General features: G+C 40.3%; 1 protein-coding gene across 3 annotated transcripts in view; it reads left to right on the top strand.

Moving 5' to 3' along the window:
- Positions 1-21,850, top strand: part of ube3c (ubiquitin protein ligase E3C) — a 61,753-nt gene that overhangs the window by 5,456 nt on the left and 34,447 nt on the right. For 2 of the 3 annotated variants that reach the window (XM_008112288.3, XM_003221918.4), the window contains exons 2-10: positions 11,449-11,502; positions 13,992-14,066; positions 14,788-14,934; positions 15,886-16,001; positions 16,693-16,850; positions 17,424-17,577; positions 18,044-18,264; positions 19,688-19,836; positions 21,575-21,762. In XM_008112288.3, coding sequence (XP_008110495.1) covers positions 11,449-11,502; positions 13,992-14,066; positions 14,788-14,934; positions 15,886-16,001; positions 16,693-16,850; positions 17,424-17,577; positions 18,044-18,264; positions 19,688-19,836; positions 21,575-21,762 — 1,262 coding nt within the window. The remainder of the gene's footprint in view (positions 1-11,448; positions 11,503-13,991; positions 14,067-14,787; positions 14,935-15,885; positions 16,002-16,692; positions 16,851-17,423; positions 17,578-18,043; positions 18,265-19,687; positions 19,837-21,574; positions 21,763-21,850) is intronic. The other variant, XM_016994235.2, reaches the window with a different exon arrangement.

Below are 21,850 nucleotides of genomic sequence, written 5' to 3'. Positions count from 1 at the left end.
ACAAACGACCAATAGGTAAGGCAAACCATCGTCCTGGGGGACGGAACACTCCCCGCTAAATTCCCAGGATATGGGAATTTACCAATCAAAAACATACAAACACCTTTGTATACACAACAATACAAACACTAGAACTTTAAACATCTCCAATAAGCAACACGAGGTCACTAATTGGTCTGTCCAAAATGGACACTTTGCCTCTGTTGCAAGTCTTTAATTGAACTTTCCTGACCTTACCGTCCGGGCAAGGAAAGGTCTTTAATACAATGCCCATGGGCCACGCATGGCGGGGCAAGTCTTTGTCCTTTAACAACACAATGTTGTTAACCTCAATGTTGTCCTGTGGGCTTTGCCAGATTCTTCTAGCTTGAAGCTGGCTTAAGTACTCAGCTTTCCACCTTTTCCAAAAGTGGTTGGCCAAGGACTGCACCTGTTTCCACAGGGCACGGTGAGTTCCGTCCGGAACTGGCAACATGACGTCCTTCCATCCTGGCACCTTTTGTGTCAAAATAAGTGCAGGAGTCAGTGGTTGTAAGTTCTCAGGGTCACTGGTAAGGGGAACCAGCGGCCGGTTGTTGATAATTGCGGTAACTTCCGCCATAAGTGTCACCAAAACATCATGCGTCAATGACCTATGACTCAAAAACATGGCATTAAGGATTTTGCGACTAATACCAATCATCCTCTCCCAAACACCACCCATATGGGAGGCGTGAGGAACATTGAAAGTCCACATAATTTGTTCAGTATTCGTAAAGTTCTGAACCTTTGGGTCTCTCCCAAACCTAGACACACAATTGAGTTCTTTGGTCGCACCTACAAAATTGGTGCCACAGTCCGACCGAATTGACTTAATTGGCCCTCTGAGGGCTATGAACCTTTTTAATGCGTTTAAAAATGATGAAGTGTCCATCCCTTCTATGACTTCTATATGGACAGCTCGTATTACTAAACAAGTAAACAAAACTGCCCACCTCTTGTTATTTACAACACCACCCCTGGTTTTCCTAGTGACAACCTCCCAAGGACCAAACACATCGATTCCCACATGGGAAAAGGGTGGGTCTGTCAAAGTCCTATCCTGAGGTAGTTCTGCCATCAACTGACTTTGACAGTTTCGCCTAAGGCGCCTGCATTTAACACATTTGAAAATACAACTGTTGACCAACCTTTTGGCATTAACTACCCACAGACCTTCATTTCTAAGGGCTGCCTCAGTTAGAGTTCTACCCTGATGATGGATCCTTTCATGGTGATGCCGAACGAGCAGCAATGCAGTGTGACTATTAGGGGGTATGATGATGGGGTTTTTTATGCACGCCTTGAGTTTAGCTTTGGCTAACCTTCCTCCAACTCTCAAAATACCCTCCTTGTCTAGAAATGGGTTTAACTCATTTAGAAGACTTTGATTAGGGATGTTGAGCCCTTGCTCTAGCCTAGCTATTTCCTGCTTGAAAGCAGATCTCTGTACTGACTTGAATATGACGCTCTTAGCCTTTATCATATCCTGGACGTGTAAAGGCTCACTATCTTTGCAAGCTAAACGATGTATAAGCCTAGCAACTGCTCTAAGAAGACTGTGCCACTCCGAAAAACGTTCAAAACGGTGTGGTTCCAGGCAAGATCTTTGGCCCATCTTGATTTCTGTGGTTGATTTGCAGGCTTTCACCTCTGCACTTCGTGAGACTTGAGCATTCATAATGTCCGAAAACCTTTGCTCATTTTTCGAGAGCGCTGTGGCTTCGTCTCTCTCAGAGACTTTGAAAATGGAGGAATACTCTGGAGTTATTGCTTGGCAGTAGACTGAGATGTGACTTAGGCAACTGCGCACAAGTGTAGGACGTCCACCTTTAAGCACCTGTGCTTGATTGGAGTCCAACGACGATGGTGGGTGCATCTTGTTTATGCACACTGGGCCTGTAACTGTCCAGCCTAGTGGTAGCAGCTGAGCAATGGGCGCCCCTGGAGGTCCCTTAACTTGGTCGTTCACATAGAACAAGTTCGGACAGTCCGCACCAAGCAGAAGGGCAATGTCCACATCTGGACGGAAAGCAGGTATGGCATTCTTTAATCGTCGCAAATGTGGATGAGCCTCCACAACTTCTCTAGTTACAATTTGTTTTTTGTTCCGAGGGATGGAGGAACACTCAATCAGGTCTGGCAACTTGAACTGCCTCTTCTGGTCGCAAGAGGAGACAACAAAGCCAGATGCTATGCGACCCTGCAACTTCTTTTTTCCTGCACACGTAGTCATAGTGTAGTCAACCATCTTGGTTTTAAGGTCAAACATGCGGAAGAACTCTGGAGTAGCCAGGGAGGCGTCGCTCTGTGAATCCAGGGCCACATAGAGTCTCTTTCTAAGCCAAGGTCTTCTGGCTGGATATACATCTGCTAGGCAGATGGGATGGCAGACTCTGAACTGGTGCACGTCAGAGCATAGTTCTGTACAGGCGACTGCTGAAACTTCCACCTGCATCTCTGGTGCGGCTGGCTTGTCGGTGTCTTCGACTGCTGACTTTTCTTTTGGTGAAGCGTTCTCTTTGGGGTGGGAGATGATATTGGAGTTGTGCATTGCGGTGCAATGCTTGAGGCTGTTGCATTTCTCACACTTGATGTTTTCTTTGCAGTTGGATGCAAAGTGTGGAATTGCTCCACAGCATCTAAAGCAGATTCCCTGCTTTTGAACTAGCTGTTGCCTTTCTTTGTATGTCTTTCTACTAAACTCCCTGCAGTTGGCCAAGCTGTGAGGCTTTTGGTGAATAGGGCAAAGCAACTCTTTTACCTCCGACCTGGGTTCGTCAGTCTTGAGTTGAGTTTCGACTGCCTTTACGCTGACAGGTCTATTGGCCTCTCTAGGTGGTTTCTTGTCCACTTCAGGTGCCTTCTCTGGCTGGGTCCCTTGGTATAAGGTGGGGAGGCCCGTCTGTGGATCATTCCTTTCTCTGGCTGCCCTGGTGATGAACTGGACCAAATGAGAAAATGGAGGGTATGCCTGGGAGTGGGCCTCCTTGTAGTTGAAGACCTCCTGTCCCCAGCGTTCTTGCAAAGTGAAGGGCAGCTTGGTCAAGATCTGCCTCTGGGACAGGTGCTGATCGAGGCACTTCAAACCGGGCAGTTCTGGATTCTCCTTGGCCGACTCTAATTCCATAAGGAGATCGCTAAGGTCCCACAAGAGTTTGAAGTCTTTGAGTTTTAAAGCTGGGAACCTTTGGAGCTTGTCCATAAGAGATGCTTCAATCTCTGTGCTGGCCCCATACCTCTGCTGCAACCTGGCCCAGGCCTTTTCCAGGGCTTTGTCGGGATCGGCTACGTGGGCTGCGTAGATCTTCTTAACTTGTGAGGATGAGGCTGGGCCCAACCATGCAGCCAGAAGAGTCAGTTCTTCCTCAGGCAATAACTTTAAGTCTCTGATTGCTCTCTGGAAGGTGGCCTTCCAGAGAAGAAATTCCTCAGGCTTGTCCGAAAACTTTTCGACACCCTTGTCCTTAAGATCTCTTCTGGGGCTTCTGATGATGGAGACAAGCTGGGACTCTGGCGTCGAAGGGAACAATTGAGGAGTTTGCTGTTGTGGAGTGGACTCCCACCGTGCACCTTGCGTCAACCTTTGGCCTCTTGGAGGGATGACATCGACCACTGACGAATCGGTGGCTCCCTGTGCAGCTGTCTGTAAGGGCCAACTAGCACTTGGCCTTGAGGCCCTGATTGACTGACCTAGGGATTTAGCAGGAGGCACAGGTAGCTCGGGCAAGGGTGAGCTCCCCGCTATGACGCTCTGCTCTGCAGGAAACTCAAAAGTGACTTTGGGGCCCTGCTCTGGGTAAGGAGAGAAGTCTTCCTGTTCCTCATCCGAAAACTGGCTGTTTAAGCTATTAAGATGCACAAGCACCTTGGAAGAAGGGTCCTGCTTCGGCAACTGACTTACATTTTCTTCTGTGAGTGGCTCAATTAGGGCCTTGGCCAAAGTCTCAGCCCTTACCTTTTTGGCAGTAGCATCCATCCTTATTCTAAGCATTTCTATTTCACCTTGCCTTTGGGCCTGTTCCATTTGCATTTCGCTTTGTCTACGGGCCTGTTCTATTTGCATTTCGCTTTGTCTACGGGCCTGTTCTATTTGCAGTCGTTGCTCTTCTTCTTTAAAGGGAAGGGTGAGATCAGCTGCCTTAGCATCAGCCTCCGCCCCCGCTACCTTGCTCTTTAGCTTCAGACGTGCAGCCTCCTTAATGTGCAAGGCAGCTAGGGAAGAGATGGCACTCCCAGCAGCAGAAGACTTGCTAGAGTGGCTATGTTTAGATGATGCACACTCCCTTAGCTTAGATACCTGGCTAGAGCGGTTGGACTTAAGACTAAGTGCCACAGCAGGTGATTTTAAAAGATTGGTCTCATGGCTGCATAAGGAAGACTGATTTCCTTTTGGCTCAGACCTTAGATTAACAGGTGGAGAACTAAATTCCAAGGCATCTAGAATTGCCCTCACCTTATTTTCTTTCTCATTAGTGTCAGCTAAGACACTCACTATTTCTAACTCTGAATCCTTGGCGTTAATGCGCTCGAGGACCTGGACTATCTTAGACACCAAACCCCTCCAAATACCGAAGGTCTCTTCAAGGTCGGTCTGTAATATGGATGGCACCCTTGTAATACCCAAGCTCTCAATTCTGTCCATCAATGTTACAATTCGCTCCCATGCCGAACCTAACCTCACATGGAGGAGCTCCTTTTCACCTATTAGATGGGCTAGCATCTTGGCTGAAGGGTGCTTTATCCTTTGGGGCCTTTCATTCCTACTTTCAGCCTCAGAAGGAGGTATACCATCTGTATCATCTTGAAATTGCATAGACATTATGTATTCTTAATAGCAAGTAAATTTACAATAAAAGCAAATGCAATATATAATACAATGCACAACACTTAACCATAGCAATATATATCACTAAGTAACTATACTTTACAAAGATTGTGACCTTTGGCGCCAGATTTTAGTGGGCAAGCTGCAAAATGCCAACTGACAGCAACTTGCCACTTGATACCTCCCTTGCCCGAGTGACGTAAACTGCCAAAATGGCGACTTCGCCAAATTTTCAAGCACCCCGTGCTCTGCGGCTCGAGGCCTGCCGCCGAAGGAGCACCGAGGCTGGCTTTGGAAAGGAGGAGAGAAAAGACGCCTCCTCCCCGCTGTGAAGGGAGGTCACCACCGCAGGACGATGAAGCAGGTCACCACCGCAGGACGATGAGGCAGGTCACTACCGCAGGACGATGAGGCAGGTCACCACCGCAGGACGATGAGGCAGGTCACCACCGCAGGACGATGAGGTAGGTCGAAGCCGGCCGAGTGCTCCGGCCGAACTCGCAGCAGCGTTGCCAGGCCTGTCCAGGTTCTAGCCTGGTTCTGGTGGGCTTCACGCCTCAGAGCCAGCCAAAGAACTGTCGCTGGTGCTCCGCGGCTCGAGGTCTACCGCCGAGGGAGCCCTGGACGTTGCTGGGAACTGCACAGCCTGTGCAAACCCAGAAAGCCACTGGGCCACGTGCGCACACGCGAGCCAAATAGCAAGGAAATAGAGCCCCACTATTTGACTCCTTCAGGTCTGAGAGCGGGCTCCACTGCCTCAGACGCTGGTAGAGTCTTTAGGTATGCAGACTGAGCTCAGGCGGAAAAGCCGCGGCCTAAACTAAACTTCCTAAACTATAAAAAACTATAAGCCGTGCAAGCTAGCTCAAGCGAAAAAACCGCTGATCTACCTCAAAACTGTGCCGTCCGCCGGACAATAAAAAACTATAAAACTGAAACGTGCTGTCCTTTATCCGGGCGAACTGCAAATCCCTATAAGCTGTCCTATAGATATTGAACGACTGAGTCTGGATAACTTCAAAAAAGGATGTTTATTCATACAAGGTTGTAAACCTGGCACAGATCTTAAAGTTGCAGAAAATGAAACAAATTTCCATAGGTTTTAGTTGCAGAATTATCCCTGGTTCCAGAAGGCAAAAGTGATTATAAAACCACTATACCCTAATCACGCTGCCTATATTAGAAGGAGAAACTCTTTCCTTCCCTATCTTTACAGCAAAGATTAGTTCTAGAAGCGATGGAATAACTTTGCTCCTCTAACTAGATTTCCTATTCCAGATCAATATAATTCAATACTTATCTAATTTGGATAGGCTTAGATTGGCCTGGTTTTGAGGATGATTTGTCCCAGTTAGCCTTGCACAGCTCCAGCACGTTGGAAGACTATAGCCAGAATGAAGCTCCAAAATGGAGACTAGACCCTGGTAAAAAGGGCGGTCCTAAGATGTTGCATTCTTTGACCAATCACTGCAAAGAAAACTGCAGCCAGCTCTTGCAGATTCCAAGCCATTTTTCCTAGGCTTTTGCAGCCAGAGGCTCAAACAAAATGTAAAGGAGGGAAAACAAACAAACGACCAATAGGTAAGGCAAACCATCGTCCTGGGGGACGGAACACTAAATATACATTCTGGATTAATCTGTCCAAATATCCAGTTTTAAAGAAATTATTGTAAACTTAATTTATATTAAATTTATGCTGTTATTTTTGTTTGGATGCTTTTTCTTCAATATAAAATATTTATTATGAAAAAATTGTGTTTGGTATGCATTGCTGCATTAACCATATTTTTGTGAATCATGCGTGTACTAGAAATATATAAAGTACTACAAGTGTAATTTAGCTGAATTATGGAAGCACTTTCTTTTTCTAATGACACATTTCTGATAGCAAAAAGCCATTCATGCTCATTAGATCACATATGTTATATTACATTGTTTGTGCCTGAAGATAGAATAAATCTTGATATATAAGAATGGCAATTGACAGAGCATGGCTTGCCCTTTAGGATTACATTGTAGGTGCTTTACTTCTTTTGACATCAAATTGCAAATGGTAATAATATCTTAGAGACAGTACTTCTTTGCTGAAAAAAGTTGGTGGTGACTGCATATATCCCACAATAGTTTTGAAACTACTATAAAGTTTCAGACAATAATGATGATGTTGAAAAAGAGTGAAAAGATATCAAGTTCTGAGCATACAAAGTTTTCCATTCTTTCTTGTATTCTTACAATAACCCTATGGGGGGTTTGTGTGTGAGAGACAAATGTACCCAACATTTCCTGATGAGCCTTACAGCTAAGCTGATGTCTTGAATCTTTCCAATTTTAAAATCAATTGGATTAAGAGCCTCAATTTGTGCAATTTTATGGCCAAAATGTTTGGTTTTTTTTTTGCTTAAGTTACTGTTAGGAAATGCGAAAGCTTGAATTTAGTTTGAGAAACTAGAAGGTTTAACTGTATTCTGCAGTTTGACACTCCCACATGCCCACTAGGAAATCTTTTCCTGCACCCATTTCCTCTCGAATCTTCTCTGACACAAAGTGGTAGTATGTGGTGTTTAACATATACATGAAACCGCTGGGAGGGGTCATCCAGAGTTTTGAAGTTCGGTGCCATCTATATGCAGATGACACCCAACTCTACTATTCCTTTCCACCTAAGGCCAAGGAAGCTGTCTGGACCCTAAACCAGTGTCTGTCATCAGTCATAGATTGGATGAGGGCAAACAAATTGAAACTTTATTGAGACAAGACAGAGGCATTCCTGGTCAGCCGGAAGGCAGAACAGGGAATAGGGACCCAGCCTTTGCTGGATGGGGTCACACTTGCCCTGAAGATACAGGTTCACAGTTTTGGGTTCCTGGACTCAGCGCTGAACCTGGAGGCCCAGGTATTGGAGGTGCCCAGAAGGGCCTTTGCACAATTAAAACATGTGTGCCACCTGCACCTGTTCCTTGAGAAGCCAGATCTGGTCACAGTGGTACACATCTTAATTACATCCTGTTTGGATGACTGTAGTGTACTCTACGTGGGGCAGTCTCCGAAGATTGCTTGGAAACTTCAGCTGGTCCAAAGAGCAGCACCCAAGTTGCTCAGTGGGGAGTTACAGGGAGTAGACAAACCCCTGTGTTGCAGCAGATCCACTGGTTGCCAGTCTATTACCGGGCCCAATTCAAAGTGCTGATTCAGGTCCAGGCTATTTGGCCAACCACACCTCCCTGTATGAACCTGCCTGGACCCTGGGATCTTCAGGAGAGGCCATTCTCACAGTCCCATTGCTATCTCAAGCTCAGTTAATAGAACAAGAGAGAGGGCCTTCTCAGTGGCTGCCTCTTGACTCTGGAACTCCCTGCCCAGGGAAGCCAGAATGGCCCCCTCTCTGCTGTCCTTCATGTGGCAGATTAAAATCTTTTTATTCAGGCAGGCTTTTAAAGAAGAAAATTTATTAAATACAGGGGCTGCTATTTTATATGTTTTAATACTTGTATATTTGTATATTTTAAGTTGTATTTCAATGTTTTTAGTTGTGAGCCACTTTTGAGTCTCCATATGGAGAAAAAAGCGGGATATAAATAAACAACAATAACAACAACAATAATAGTGGCATTAGTTGGAGGAAGACAGATGTTTGTGCTGTGTAATGACCAAAAACTTTAGATTGCACCCTCAGCTGTATTTTCAGAACTCTGAGGACTTGATGGCTACACAAGCACGAAAGATCCAGCAACTTCTATTAGAAATAGGGAAACTGTGCCTATTTCCCTCATCTCTTTTAAAGCTTGCTGGATCTTGATTGTTCCTGCCAAAGGAAGTAGGCATCAAGTTGGGACCGTCATGTGGAATTGGATCAGAAAGTCATACTGTAGCTGTAGAGTAAACATTTTCTGTAGGCACTGCAAGGTCCTCCTAGTAATACTGTGGTATCCAAAACTCTTTGCATACACCTGAAACTGCATTCAGCATGCTTGCATAAGAAGTGAGCGTACTGTACTTTACAATATGCTTGCACAGTGGAAATACCTTTGTTGCCATGTCTTAAATCCAGTGGTTAGTGCCAGTTAGAGCAGTTTCACTGAATTGATTACTGAATCAACCTTTGCTTAAATCCTATTGATTCAGTTTGTTCTATTTAGTACTAGTAATTGGATTTAGGCTCTTACATCCTCTTTAAATATGTCTGTATGATTGGTTCAGCAAAAGTATTAACAGCATTATCTGTTTCAGAGATTTCTGACCTTGAGAAGAACTAGAATTCCTATTTTAACTGCTATCATGTTTTTCACCATTAAAGTTATGTTCGGGGTTGTTGTATGTCTTTCGGGCTGTGTGGCCATGTTCCAGAAGCATTCTCTCCTGACGTTTCGCCCACATCTATGGCAGGCATCCTCAGAGGTTGTGAGGTATGGATAAACTAAGTCCGGAAAGGAAAGAATATATATCTGTGTAGAGTCCAAGGTGTGGCAAGAGTTCTTTGTCACTGGGAGCCAGCATTAATGTTTCAGTTAATCACCCTAATTGGCACTGGAAATGTTTTGTCCCTTGCCTGGGGGCATCCTTTGTTCAGTCAAGTCCTCATTGTGTTGGTTCCCATCTACTGTTTTGATTTTGGAGTTTTGTAATACTGGTAGCCAGATTTTGTTCATTTTCATGGTTTCTTCCTTTCTGTTGAAGTTGTCCACATGCTTGTGGATTTCAATGGCTTCTCTGTGTAGTCTGACATGATAGTTGTTAGAATGGTCCAGCATTTTTGTGTTCTCAAATAGTATTCTGTGTCCAGGCTGGTTCATCAAATGCTCTGCTATGGCTGATTTCTCTGGTTGAATTAGTCTGCAGTGCCTTTCATGTTCTTTGACTCTTGTTTGGGCGCTGCGTTTGGTGGTCCCTATGTAGACTTGTCCACAGCTGCATGGTATCCGGTAGACTCCTGCAGAAGAGAGAGGATCCCTCTTGTCCTTCGCTGACCGTAGCATTTGTTGGATTTTCTTCGTGGGTCTGTAGATAGTTACAGCACCAAAAAAGCCAACTGTTTGGTTCAGATACGTAGATGACACCTTCACAATTTGGAGCCATGGAGAGGAAGAACTCAGCAAGTTCCTGGACCATCTTAACAGCATCCACCCAAACATCCAATTCACCATGGAAAAAGAAAAGGAAGGAAAACTGCCATTTCTAGATGTTCTGGTCATCCGCAAACCCAATCAACAATTGGGCCACACAGTTTACAGAAAACCTACACATACAGATAGATACCTTCATAAAAACTCCAACCATCACCCAAGTCAAAAAAGGAGCACAATCAAAGCCCTGACAGACCGTGCACAAAGAATCTGCGAACCTCACCTCCTCCAAGGTGAACTCAACCACCTAAACTGGGCTCTACAGGCCAATGGATACTCCACCACAGACATCAGAAGAGCTGCAAGGCCAAGAACAAGCCATGAGAGTCAAGACAAAGATCCACCCAGAGGAAAGGTGTTCTTACCATACATCAAGGGAACTACTGACCGCATAGAGAAGCTGATGAAGAAGCACAACCTACAAACTATCTACAGACCCACGAAGAAAATCCAACAAATGCTACGGTCAGCGAAGGACAAGAGGGATCCTCTCTCTTCTGCAGGAGTCTACCGGATACCATGCAGCTGTGGACAAGTCTACATAGGGACCACCAAACGCAGCGCCCAAACAAGAGTCAAAGAACATGAAAGGCACTGCAGACTAATTCAACCAGAGAAATCAGCCATAGCAGAGCATTTGATGAACCAGCCTGGACACAGAATACTATTTGAGAACACAAAAATGCTGGACCATTCTAACAACTATCATGTCAGACTACACAGAGAAGCCATTGAAATCCACAAGCATGTGGACAACTTCAACAGAAAGGAAGAAACCATGAAAATGAACAAAATCTGGCTACCAGTATTACAAAACTCCAAAATCAAAACAGTAGATGGGAACCAACACAATGAGGACTTGACTGAACAAAGGATGCCCCCAGGCAAGGGACAAAACATTTCCAGTGCCAATTAGGGTGATTAACTGAAACATTAATGCTGGCTCCCAGTGACAAAGAACTCTTGCCACACCTTGGACTCTACACAGATATATATTCTTTCCTTTCCTGACTTAGTTTATCCATACCTCACAACCTCTGAGGATGCCTGCCATAGATGTGGGCGAAACGTCAGGAGAGAATGCTTCTGGAACATGGCCACACAGCCCGAAAGACATACAACAACCCTGTGATTCTGGCCATGAAAGCCTTCGACAACACAAAGTTATGTTCATTTATTCGTATGGACTTTTAAAGTAATTGGATATGTCAATCAACATCAGGGCTGTTTAAACAAAGTGAGATGACTTTTAAAAAATGGGAACAAACAATATTACACTTGTAGTAGAGAAGTTAAGAAGATAGAATAGGCAGATACTTAATGCACCCATCAGTTTTATTGTGTTGGAACCAAGCATATAAAGAGAAAAAAAGCATGTAATGACTATAGCAATTACTTAGAGAAAAATAGATGTATCTATTTCAATATAAAATTTCGAATACATTTGTTCGCTTAGAAACATCACATTGTGTTTTGTTTCAGGAGGAAAAGGCATCTCTTTTGCATCGTACACAGGAGGAAAGACGGAAGCGAGAGGTATGGTATAACTAGAGCGTTATATTGTAGATGTTGCCATTTGACATTAATTCTGTGTGAGAAAAATTAAAATAAGAAACTTGCCTTAATGGAATTGCAGTGAAAAAGCAAACGAAGAATCTGAAGCTAATAGGAGCTCATGGTTTTAGATCCTGGTTAAACTAAAAACATGGCTAGTATTAACTGTGGGAAAGTTAGTGGTGACATTTCACATAATCACAACTTGGCTGCTAATGGTAGTAACGCTTAAACATCTCAGATGCCAGCACCTGAATACAAAGCATGTGTTCTCCTGCTGTACACGTGTTTAGTCTACTTTAGCTCAGGCAAACTACTGTGATTGTTCTGTCACGCGCTGGGCCTGTGACTGACTGTCTGTTATGTAGGACATATGCTTTACGCCCAGCGGGAAGCCAGGGGCCTAAAAGAAGGGTCGTTGAGGAGTTTTCCTGAAAAGATGGCCTTGAAGTCTTTAAAGAAATAACAAAGTCTTTATTGACGAACAAATAATAAATCTTCAAGGAGTCTTGTCCCACAGGACAGGCGATAAGCTTTGAACAACTGTGAAAACCCTCTTATAACCCCTCCCAGGCTATCTGTTATCTGGGCTTAGCTAGTCTGGGACCCACTACCAACTCCAAGTGCGTCTGGTTGTTGAGTGGACCTACCAGCTGAGGCTTTCAGATGTTTCTGTGCTGTTCTGTATCCTGGGACGGTCAATATCCCTGGTATTCTTTATCCCTGGAGGTCTTTATCCCTGGTATTCTTGAAATAGGAAGCCTTTTACGGGACGAGCTGGTCTATGTCCTACAGCTGAACTTCCCAAGAGAGACTAACTTAAAAATGGCTCCTTCCCTCCCAGAGCCCTGAACAGGGGGCGGAACCAAACTTAATGGTGACAGACAGGTGGCCTGTCCTATGGCTGCAAACATTTGCAGCAAGAAAGTAAAATAGAAGATTCTGGTACAGCTGTACCAGCACAGTGATACAGAAAGTTATAAAACAATTTGCTGGTTTCTTTTATCAGCCTGATGTCTTATAGTAGGGGCTCTTTAGTTAATCTGATTTTGAATTCTTTAATTTTTTTTTATTTCTGATTTACCATGAGAGAAGTTAATTACATCCCTGATTCACACACTTTGCTTACTAGGGTAGTGTGTACCATTATTATATTTTTGAGAATTTGTTGAATTATGCTTTATTACAATTTTCTGTCAGATATGTCTATTACTACTGTCTACATTTTAACTTATATATGTGGATTCAGTGATTGTGATTTTTTTGTTTTTGTTTTTGCTTACACTTTACGAACACTGTTATTGCAACTATAACTTGGCATTGTAACTTAATTAAATATCACTATGGGTGTTCTTTGTGTATTAGATCTAAGCAACTAAGCAACTATGACTAGCAAATAATTTGTTGCTGGGTTACTTACAAGGCTGTGATACAGAAAACGTGTCCCATTAATATAGCACTGTATGTGTGTAGGAATGTATCCTTTTACACAGATAATTATTTTGAAAAGGCAGCAACACTGTCAGGCTTCAAACAATTACAGATATGGGTCAGTTGCAGTATAGGTCACTAATTATCCCTTATCTGTTCTTGGATAAAACATCCACCCAATGAACAAAGAATAACTGTTGTCTGCTATCATTCAGATGTGTAATACGGAAAATGAATAATTATTTCTGATACCATTGTTGACTTTCTTTTTAAAAATAACAATCCAAACTGACTGGCAACTCTCTGTATTGGAGTCTGCTTCTTCCATTTGGTTTCTTTTTTCATTTGCTGCCAGAAGCTTTCTCATTCCCTCCCTTATCTCTCTTATTTGCTACTCTTTTCTTCACATAACTCTCTTAAGCAGATTCTGTCACAGTAGTATGTAAAAACATGAATTCTCCCACAATTAACATGGACTTTATTCTTGAAGCAACTTAAATATTGGAGGCCTATCTAACTAAATAGGCATTTTAGAATTCTGTCTTTTTCAAAGGAACAAAAAGAACATTTCCAAGTATGAAGGATTGTGCAGGAAATCACAGATCAAATTTTTGTCTCTGAATATACATATAATGAAAAAAACCCTAATAATAGCAGGGGAGAGTGATAGAGTAATATCTAAGGAAGTTATCTGCTCCTAGCAAGATTATGCATTTGTCATAGCACAGAAGATCTTGTGGATGCAATAGAAATTTTATACGTAATTAAATGTTTCCTGGTGAGTGAGTGTGACTTTATTTAAACTTTTGCCCTAACTAGCTAATACATAGTATTGACCAGGAGGTCTTTTGAAATGCCCAGAACTGGTCTGCCACAAAACGTACCACTAGTACTCTTCTGCAGTGCTAACGAAAAAATTAAATAATATTGCTTTTGGCGATACCAGTTTAGTCAATCGAATCAGCAATAGCTCTTTCATATTTTGTACTGTTGACTACAATGCAGCAAATTTTATTTTGACCTTTGCCTTATCTCCTTAGGAAGAAAGGAGAAGACTGAAAAATGCGATAATTATCCAGTCTTTTGTTCGAGGGTACAGGGACAGAAAACACCAAGTAGGCACTTTTTCCATGATTGACTTTTTTTAATTGCTTTTGAATGTGGATTACAATAAGATCAACCTAACAGTTGCTGATGTCACTATTCTAGCCTTCCTTCCATTGGGCAGGACATTGGATCAGATCCAACATTTGCTCAGTGTGTAGAGAATAAATTGAGCCTTGAGAAATTTTGCAATCAGAAGTTGTTGCTGTTTAGTGGAATAGGGAGAAAATATGTAGCAGCCATATGACAGACTGTGAAAGAAGTCACACTTCAGACACTCTGTCTCTTCTTGAGCAGACTCTTATTCTATGGACTGGCAGGATAAGTCACAGTTTTGGGCAGGAAAATCACAGTTACAGGTTCCATTTATATTATTATATTATTAAAACCTCATTATTAATGTCTTGTGCTGGGTAGCAATACAGGAAGAACCTGTTATAGGGAACAAAACATGACAGCAAGTTGAAAAATAAAAATGCAATAATTAAGGTTCACAATATTTTCTCTTAAACACCTTTGCCCTCTATATGTATATCAAGTTTTGCATCTCCTGGTCTTACATAAATTACTCCTTGGATTTGTTGCTTTGCTGTGGATCATGATTTTGGGAAGAGGCTTTATGAATACCTGATGTATGTGGGGTCATAGGCATCCAAAATCAAAGCTGGTCTGTAAAAATGTATGCATTATTTTAATATTGAGCATTTTTCTGGTTTTGTTCTTTATTTTAAGTATGCCATTCAGAGGAGTGAATTTGATCGCTATGCTAATTTAACACAGTCTGGAGGAAGCTTCTCCACTGCCAATGGATCAAATCTAACTCTCCTAGTTCGTCAGCTTCTATTTTTCTATAGGCACAATGAGGATTCTAAACGTTTAGTAAGTACTGGGATTTATTAAGATGTTTTTGAAGTCTCCTCAATATTTTTATTATTTTAATTCTTAATTGTTGAAGTAATCTGTATGTGCTTCGTACAATGTTTACACAAAGTCCAGCATTGCACAAATGTACCTCTTGGTGAACAAAGTAGCTTTTAAATAAAGGGTTGATTTTCTGTATGCAAATGAATTTTGAAGGGTAGTATGTTAGACAGTGACTTGATTCATGATTGAATCATATTGGCTATTGGGTTATACCTTCCTTTCTTTGTGCACACTCACGGTTTTCCACTGCCGCTTCCTGATTTGGTCAGACTGTTTTTGACACAACTAAATTGATTTGTCATTACCCAACGATAGTTTGCCCAGTTTAGTTCTTCCTTCTGAATCAAGAAGCAACAGAGGGAATTGTAGAGTGTCCAAAGAGGATGTCTAAGCTGGGTCTCAGAAGTGAGATCATTATTAGGTAATCTGAGACAGTAATATTTCCTTGTGAAGTGGATCATATCGCAAATCAAGCATTTTTTATTCTTTCCTGAAGAGCTGAGACTAGATGCTTGTTTATTCCAAAGATTGTTGTAGACCAGCATGTAGAGTAAACTGGAAATCCCTTGCTACAAATTACGGGTGCACATACTCACTTCTTATAGATATGGATATGCCATTTGTTATTTTCCCTTTTATTTTTGAAGCTAAACTTAATTTCTGAGGAGATTTTTTCAGCATTTGCCTGCAGATGGACAGATAATGATTGTTTGAATGAAAGTGTAGATCTCTCAGTTGTATTGGCAACTTGTTTAATATGTTGCAAAGAGAGTAGAAGAAGCAGGCTTTGTCTTTATTTCATTTGTATCTTATTTCTTTCTATGGATTTAGCATTAAGGTTGCAAAAGACAGGGATATTTATAAATCATTTTAAAACATGTGTCTAATATTTTTCCTTTCCTGCAGATATGGATATGTCAGAACTTGATTAAACAAAATGCTCAGTTTGTGAAGCAGCTTGATGGCCCGGACAAACTTACATGCCTCTTCCAGATAAAAAGACTACTGGGCTTATGCTGCAGGTAAAATACAAAATAGGAGACAAAAATAAAAGCAGTTTACTGCAGAATATGATTGGTTTACTCAAGGCTCAAGGCGATGTCGACATTTGCAGACAGAGAAGTTCTCAAAGTCTTAGTTTGGTAGAACCAGCCAGAGTTGGCATTCAGTTGGTTTACCTTTGAGAACTCGCGCCATGCAGTGTTGGGACAATGGGAGCATTACTAATCATCTATCATGTAAAGAGTGCCATGTTATTTTAGAAAATAAACTGAGAATATGAAATAGTCTGAAATTGTGCAAAATATCCTCTAAAACAATGTTTAGGAAAAACAAATGTTCTTTCTTATGTTGAATCTCACAGTGTAACAAGACAAGTTATTTTATTAAAAAAGGCACTGTTATTCTCCTGTTTATTGAAAAAAGTAGCATGTTGTTGTTAACATTAGTTGTGATATGTTACCCTCATGCTATCCATATCCTATAAAATGTGGGTATTAATATGTCTGAAAGGAAGGAAACACCTACATTTCATTTGTACATATTAACTCACATATTAACTCTATGTTTCGTAGTCATTTTCTTTGACATTTTCTTTACCACCCTGAAATCTGAAAGTTAATTTTTCTGCTTGTAAGTTAGAATTATATTTCTTGTTATATGGCAGAGAAAAAAGCCTCTCTTCTATTTGAGTAAAAATTTTCATTTTGTCAGATTGCTACAGAACTGCAATGATGACAGTCTGAATGTTGCACTTCCTATGAGGATGCTTGAAGTATTTTCATCTGAGAATACCTATTTGCCTGTTTTACAAGATGTTAACAAGGTAGCATCAGTAATTGAACAAATCTTGCACTACGTGATTCAGAAAGGTTAGTGTGAAAATGGCATTGATTGAAGTCTGAATGTGTAACTCCAATCAGTTATATTTTTCAGGCTCATTGAGAATTATCATTATGGATATCAGAATAATATTTAAATCTAGGAAAGCTTGCCATCTGTTTCTAGTTATGTTGCAACTTTATAAGATTACATGTTTTCACAATAATTGGATATTTATACATTGTATAGTAAATGTTTTAAAAATAATTCCTTCTACATTACATATTTCTGTTCTTCCCTCCCCCTTTTTGTAGTTTCTTTTTGTAGATAGAGAGAGCTAATTATTAATATAAGGCTTGCAGTCTAAAATATGCTAAGAAATACACATGAAGCTGAGGAGGATTTGTGATTAAGTATGCATATTGATTACATTGATAGTCACTTTTCAGTTCCTATATTTAAAGATGCATTTGATAAACTCAAATCAAAATATATTCTTTCTCATGCTGGAAGACTTATTTTACTCACTGTTATAGGCGATGTACCCGTGGTTCTGAAATACATTAAAATGTTTATCATTAAGTGTATGATTTAAAATAAATTAAATTTTATCTTCTTTTCAGGATACTATAGATCGCTTTATTTGCTAATAAATAACAAGCTTCCATCAAGTATTGAGTATTCCGATGTGTCTCGGGTTCCTATTGCAAAAATATTGCTAGAAAATGTTCTGAAGCCATTGCACTTTAATTATATCTCCTGTCCTGAAGATGCCAGGTAAGCATTTGAATAGCATTATTTGCTCATGCTAGATTATTGTGTCTACTTAATATAGTGATCCATAGATAGGCCATACTGCTTTAAGTAAAACAAACAAAACGCTCAATAGGATTATTAGATCAGCTTTTCCTAATTTTATTTATTATTGCTAAAGACTTTTAAGCTGTTCTAGTTTGTGTTTTACTTGTTTAACCACTTTATATTTCAATATGTATATATTAATATGTAAAGGATTTTGAATATATTCAGCTGCATTTCCCATGAAAGTAAGGGGGTAAATCGAGATGCAAATTTTAAAACAAATAAATGGGAAAAATTGACTATGAATAAAATAATCAGCAACATATTTTTGGAAGAATGAGGGAAATATATTCAAGACTTGTAAATTGATTATATTGTGAATGTACTATTGGAAAACTGCTGACATTTTTTGTATACGGAAATATCTCTTTACCTGCTGCAGGCAACAGATCTTTGCTGCTTTTACAGATGAGTTTCTGGCAGCACCTTTTACAGACCAGATATTCCATTTCATCATTCCAGCACTTGCAGATGTGCAGACTTGCTTCCCTTATGAACTTTTTCTGAATGCACTATTGTTAACAGAAAGCAGGCGTTCAAGGAAAAGTGAGAGAGCTCCTTGGCTTTTTTACTTTGTCCTGACAGCTGGTGAAACATACTTAGGTAAACAAAATATGTTTATAGGTATCAGTTTGTTGGATATTGCGTTTCAGACAATGAAGTTGTTTGATATTATTATATTTGAACCTTGCTTTTTTCCCTTGAGATCTAAAGTGTTGGTAATGTTAGTGCTTTACCATTATGAAACATGATTCCTATTATGGTCCTTTGGCCCATGTTTCAGAGGACTCATAGCAGTGTATATAGATGTTATATTTAATGGAGATAGACTGGTCATAGGGCACCCAGAAACCTTTAATTTTTTTTAGTTAATTTGAAAATATAGGCTTTCCTGATTTTGAACCCATTTTGTCATAACTTTTATCACAGCAGGAAGATTACAACCTGAAGACCTCACTGAATTAAAGAACTTGAAAAACACACAAACTTAAATGTAATATTCTCTGGGCAGTAGTGTAATTATTTTCACACATACAACCCCCCCCCCCCCCCCCTGGCATCACTTTCAGATGCTTAGAACATGATCCAGGGGTGTGTTTTTCTTTAGCATATTGTTTAGACCTGGAAAGGTCAGTTGCATATCCATATTCCACTTACAATGAGTTCTGTTCCCTTGTGTGAGTCCTATGTTTAGAAACAACCAATAGTAATAATAGTATTTGCTGTATTATAGTTCCCTTGATGAAATGTGTGTTCTGACTTCTGAGTCCAGCATTATTGTTTAGTTCTTTAGTAGCAATAGTGAGTTCTTGAGGCATTTTATAAAGATATCTTTGATGCTAGAAGGTTTGAAAATTGAGTATGTCATGCATCCTTGCAACCATATTCTTTTTACAGCTCTCACATATTTTCCCATATACAGTAGAGTCTCACTTATCCAAGATAAATGGGCCGGCAGAACATTGGATAAGCAAAAATGTTTGATAATAAGGAGGGATTAAGAAAAAAGCCTACTAAACATGAAATTAGGTTATGATTTTACAAATTAAGCAACAAAATATCATATTTTACAAGAAATTGACAGAAAAAGCAGTTCAATACACAGTAATGTTATGTAGTAATTACTGTATTTACCAATTTAGCACCGAAACATTGCAACATTTACTACAAAAACAATGACTACTAAAAGGCAGACTGCCTTGGATAATACAGAACCTTGGATAAGTGAAGCTTGGATCAGTGAGACCCTACTGTACATATATCAAGCAGGATATCAATATTGAAATCATTGGGATTTGATCTAAGTTGTCAAGAACTTGCCCTATTGATTTTAGTGGGATCTAATGTTAGATACGATTATCTGGATGCAACATGTATTTTATAATTTGGGATGTTATGTTGAACATTGGATTTGTTCATTTTCTTAAAAAAGAAAGGATAAACTTTTTAAAAATCATGATAAAGTAATTTATAGGTGATCTTTGTTCAGTGCTTCATTGCTATGTATTTACCTTTTCCTATATAGGATCTCTTTCTGAAGAAGGGCTACTAGTGTATTTGCGGGTACTCCAGATGTTTCTTTCTCAGTTACCCGTATCTACATCAGGTTCAGATTGTCAGGATTCAACTAGTGACTCTGAAGATGAAGAAATTAATAAGACAACTTCCATGCCTGTGAGTATTTATTACAAGCATTTTAAATATGATTTCTAGGGGTACATCCTCCAAAGTGAAATATGGAAAAAAATCAAGGGAGGAGGTTATATTTTGGAGGAGATCTCATATGAAGCTGCTTTTCATCCACAAGTTGGTATGCTGTCAGTCATTGAAAACCTTGAAAAGGAAGTTCATTGAGATTCACTTAAATGTTAGAGTAGTAGTTAGAGGGGGCATAACTCTTTTGAAAGTGAGTTCCAAAGTCTCAGGGCTGCTACTAGGAAAGCTCTTGCATACAAGTGGGACTATTCTCAACACCACATATTAGAGAGGCCATGAAAAATTATCTGTATTAAAATGGGTTTTTCAGAACCCAGTCACCGGCTGTGATTACAAAAAATTAAAAGCATGACTTTTGAATTGGACTCAGAAACTGGTAACTAGAACAATTAATGCCATTTATTCAGATTTTCTTATCCACACGAGCATCTGGTAGCTGCATGTTGTATCAGTTCTACTGCCACCAAAAAGCAGTGAATCAGGAGCTCCACAAGTGATGCAGCTGATACTTTAAGGCCTGTCCAATTCCATCCAGGATAGTTGTATACATTTAAACCAGATCAGCTGGCTTCCCATCCTGCAGAGCCTTTTCTGATTGTTCTCCCACTTCATCCGTTAATGTAATTCAGTACTTGTTCCAAGCCTTCTTAATACTCTTGGTGGGGAAAAGAAGTTGAACTTCCTGCCTTCAGTAGATTAATGATGTCAAACCTGAAGTTCTAGATGACTTCTCTCAACAGATGTTGAAAACTTACAGATACAATAGAACCATATGTTACTCTGTACATTGCAGGCAATAAGATAGAGGTGAAATCACCAATAGTATCTTCTGAAATCATCCTTTTAGGAAAGAGACCACTCGCTAGAATTATGCCTTCTAAGTCTAGGCTAGACAGATAGTGCAGGCACCATTAGTGAAACACTTAATGAGTAGTTTTATATCATCACACGCACATCATCCAGTTATTGATACACAGCAATGGCCAGAATTCTTGTGATATGTAATCCAGAATTGAACACAGCATTTTAAAGAGAACACAGTCCATGGTCTGTCTCAAGTAGACTTTAAGCTCCATGTCTTCAAACATGTCCATTTACTATTATCAGGATATTAAAGAAATCCTATAATGACAACAGTGAAATTAGAGCAGGTATCTTGTGCTATAACTCTGCATTTTTTTATCAATGAAATATATTACCCAATAGACTCTTAATTTAAGTTTACTTTGGCTCTGTTCACAGGTGGTCTGTTTACAGGTATATCTGCATTCAGTGAAGAGCACAAAAGATTAGCCCTGTGTGTTTGAATAGTGTAGATATAGGCCTCATTGCACAGTTTCCAGGTGTTTTGTTGCAGGTTGCTTACAAAAGGTTTTATATGGGCTAGGCACCTCAGTGGCAGTCAAGTAGAACATTACACAGGTGGCTACATAATGTATTGTGATTTATTATGGAAGAGAATGGAATTCTAATGGGGGCTCAGAATGTTATGGCTGTTCAAAAGGATCAGCAGTGAGGTTGTATTTGAAAGCCTTCCTTTTCTTTGTATAGATTTATAAATTGGAATTCTGATTTATCAGTCATATGATAGTTTCATATCATCATGTAGTATTTTTTAAATGAATGTTTAGGAGCATGTAGACTGAAATGTTGAAAATTGATTATTTTTAAAATGTGAAAGTTATTTTTATTACAGGGAGATGGAAGAATATCAGTCCAGTATATAACTGACGAATGTCTTTCCAAGTTGGATACTAAACAGCAGACAAACACCCTGCTAAATATGGTTTGGAGGGATTCAGCTAGTGAAGAGGTCTTCACCCTAATGGCTTCCATCTGCCACACACTAATGGTGCAACACCGAATGATGGTGCCAAAAGTCAGGCAAGTGCAAAAGATTTGTGAATTCTTCACAGTAATATCAGTCCTAGCTAATATGGCAAGTGCTAAAGGGTATTGTAGGTTGAAGCTG

Source organism: Anolis carolinensis, chromosome 6 (genome assembly GCF_035594765.1).
Source record: "Anolis carolinensis isolate JA03-04 chromosome 6, rAnoCar3.1.pri, whole genome shotgun sequence".
In the NCBI taxonomy this organism is placed as follows: Eukaryota; Metazoa; Chordata; class Lepidosauria; order Squamata; family Dactyloidae; genus Anolis; species Anolis carolinensis.
Note: the sequence above shows the minus strand (reverse complement) of the source record. Positions and strands in the feature narration are given on the sequence as shown.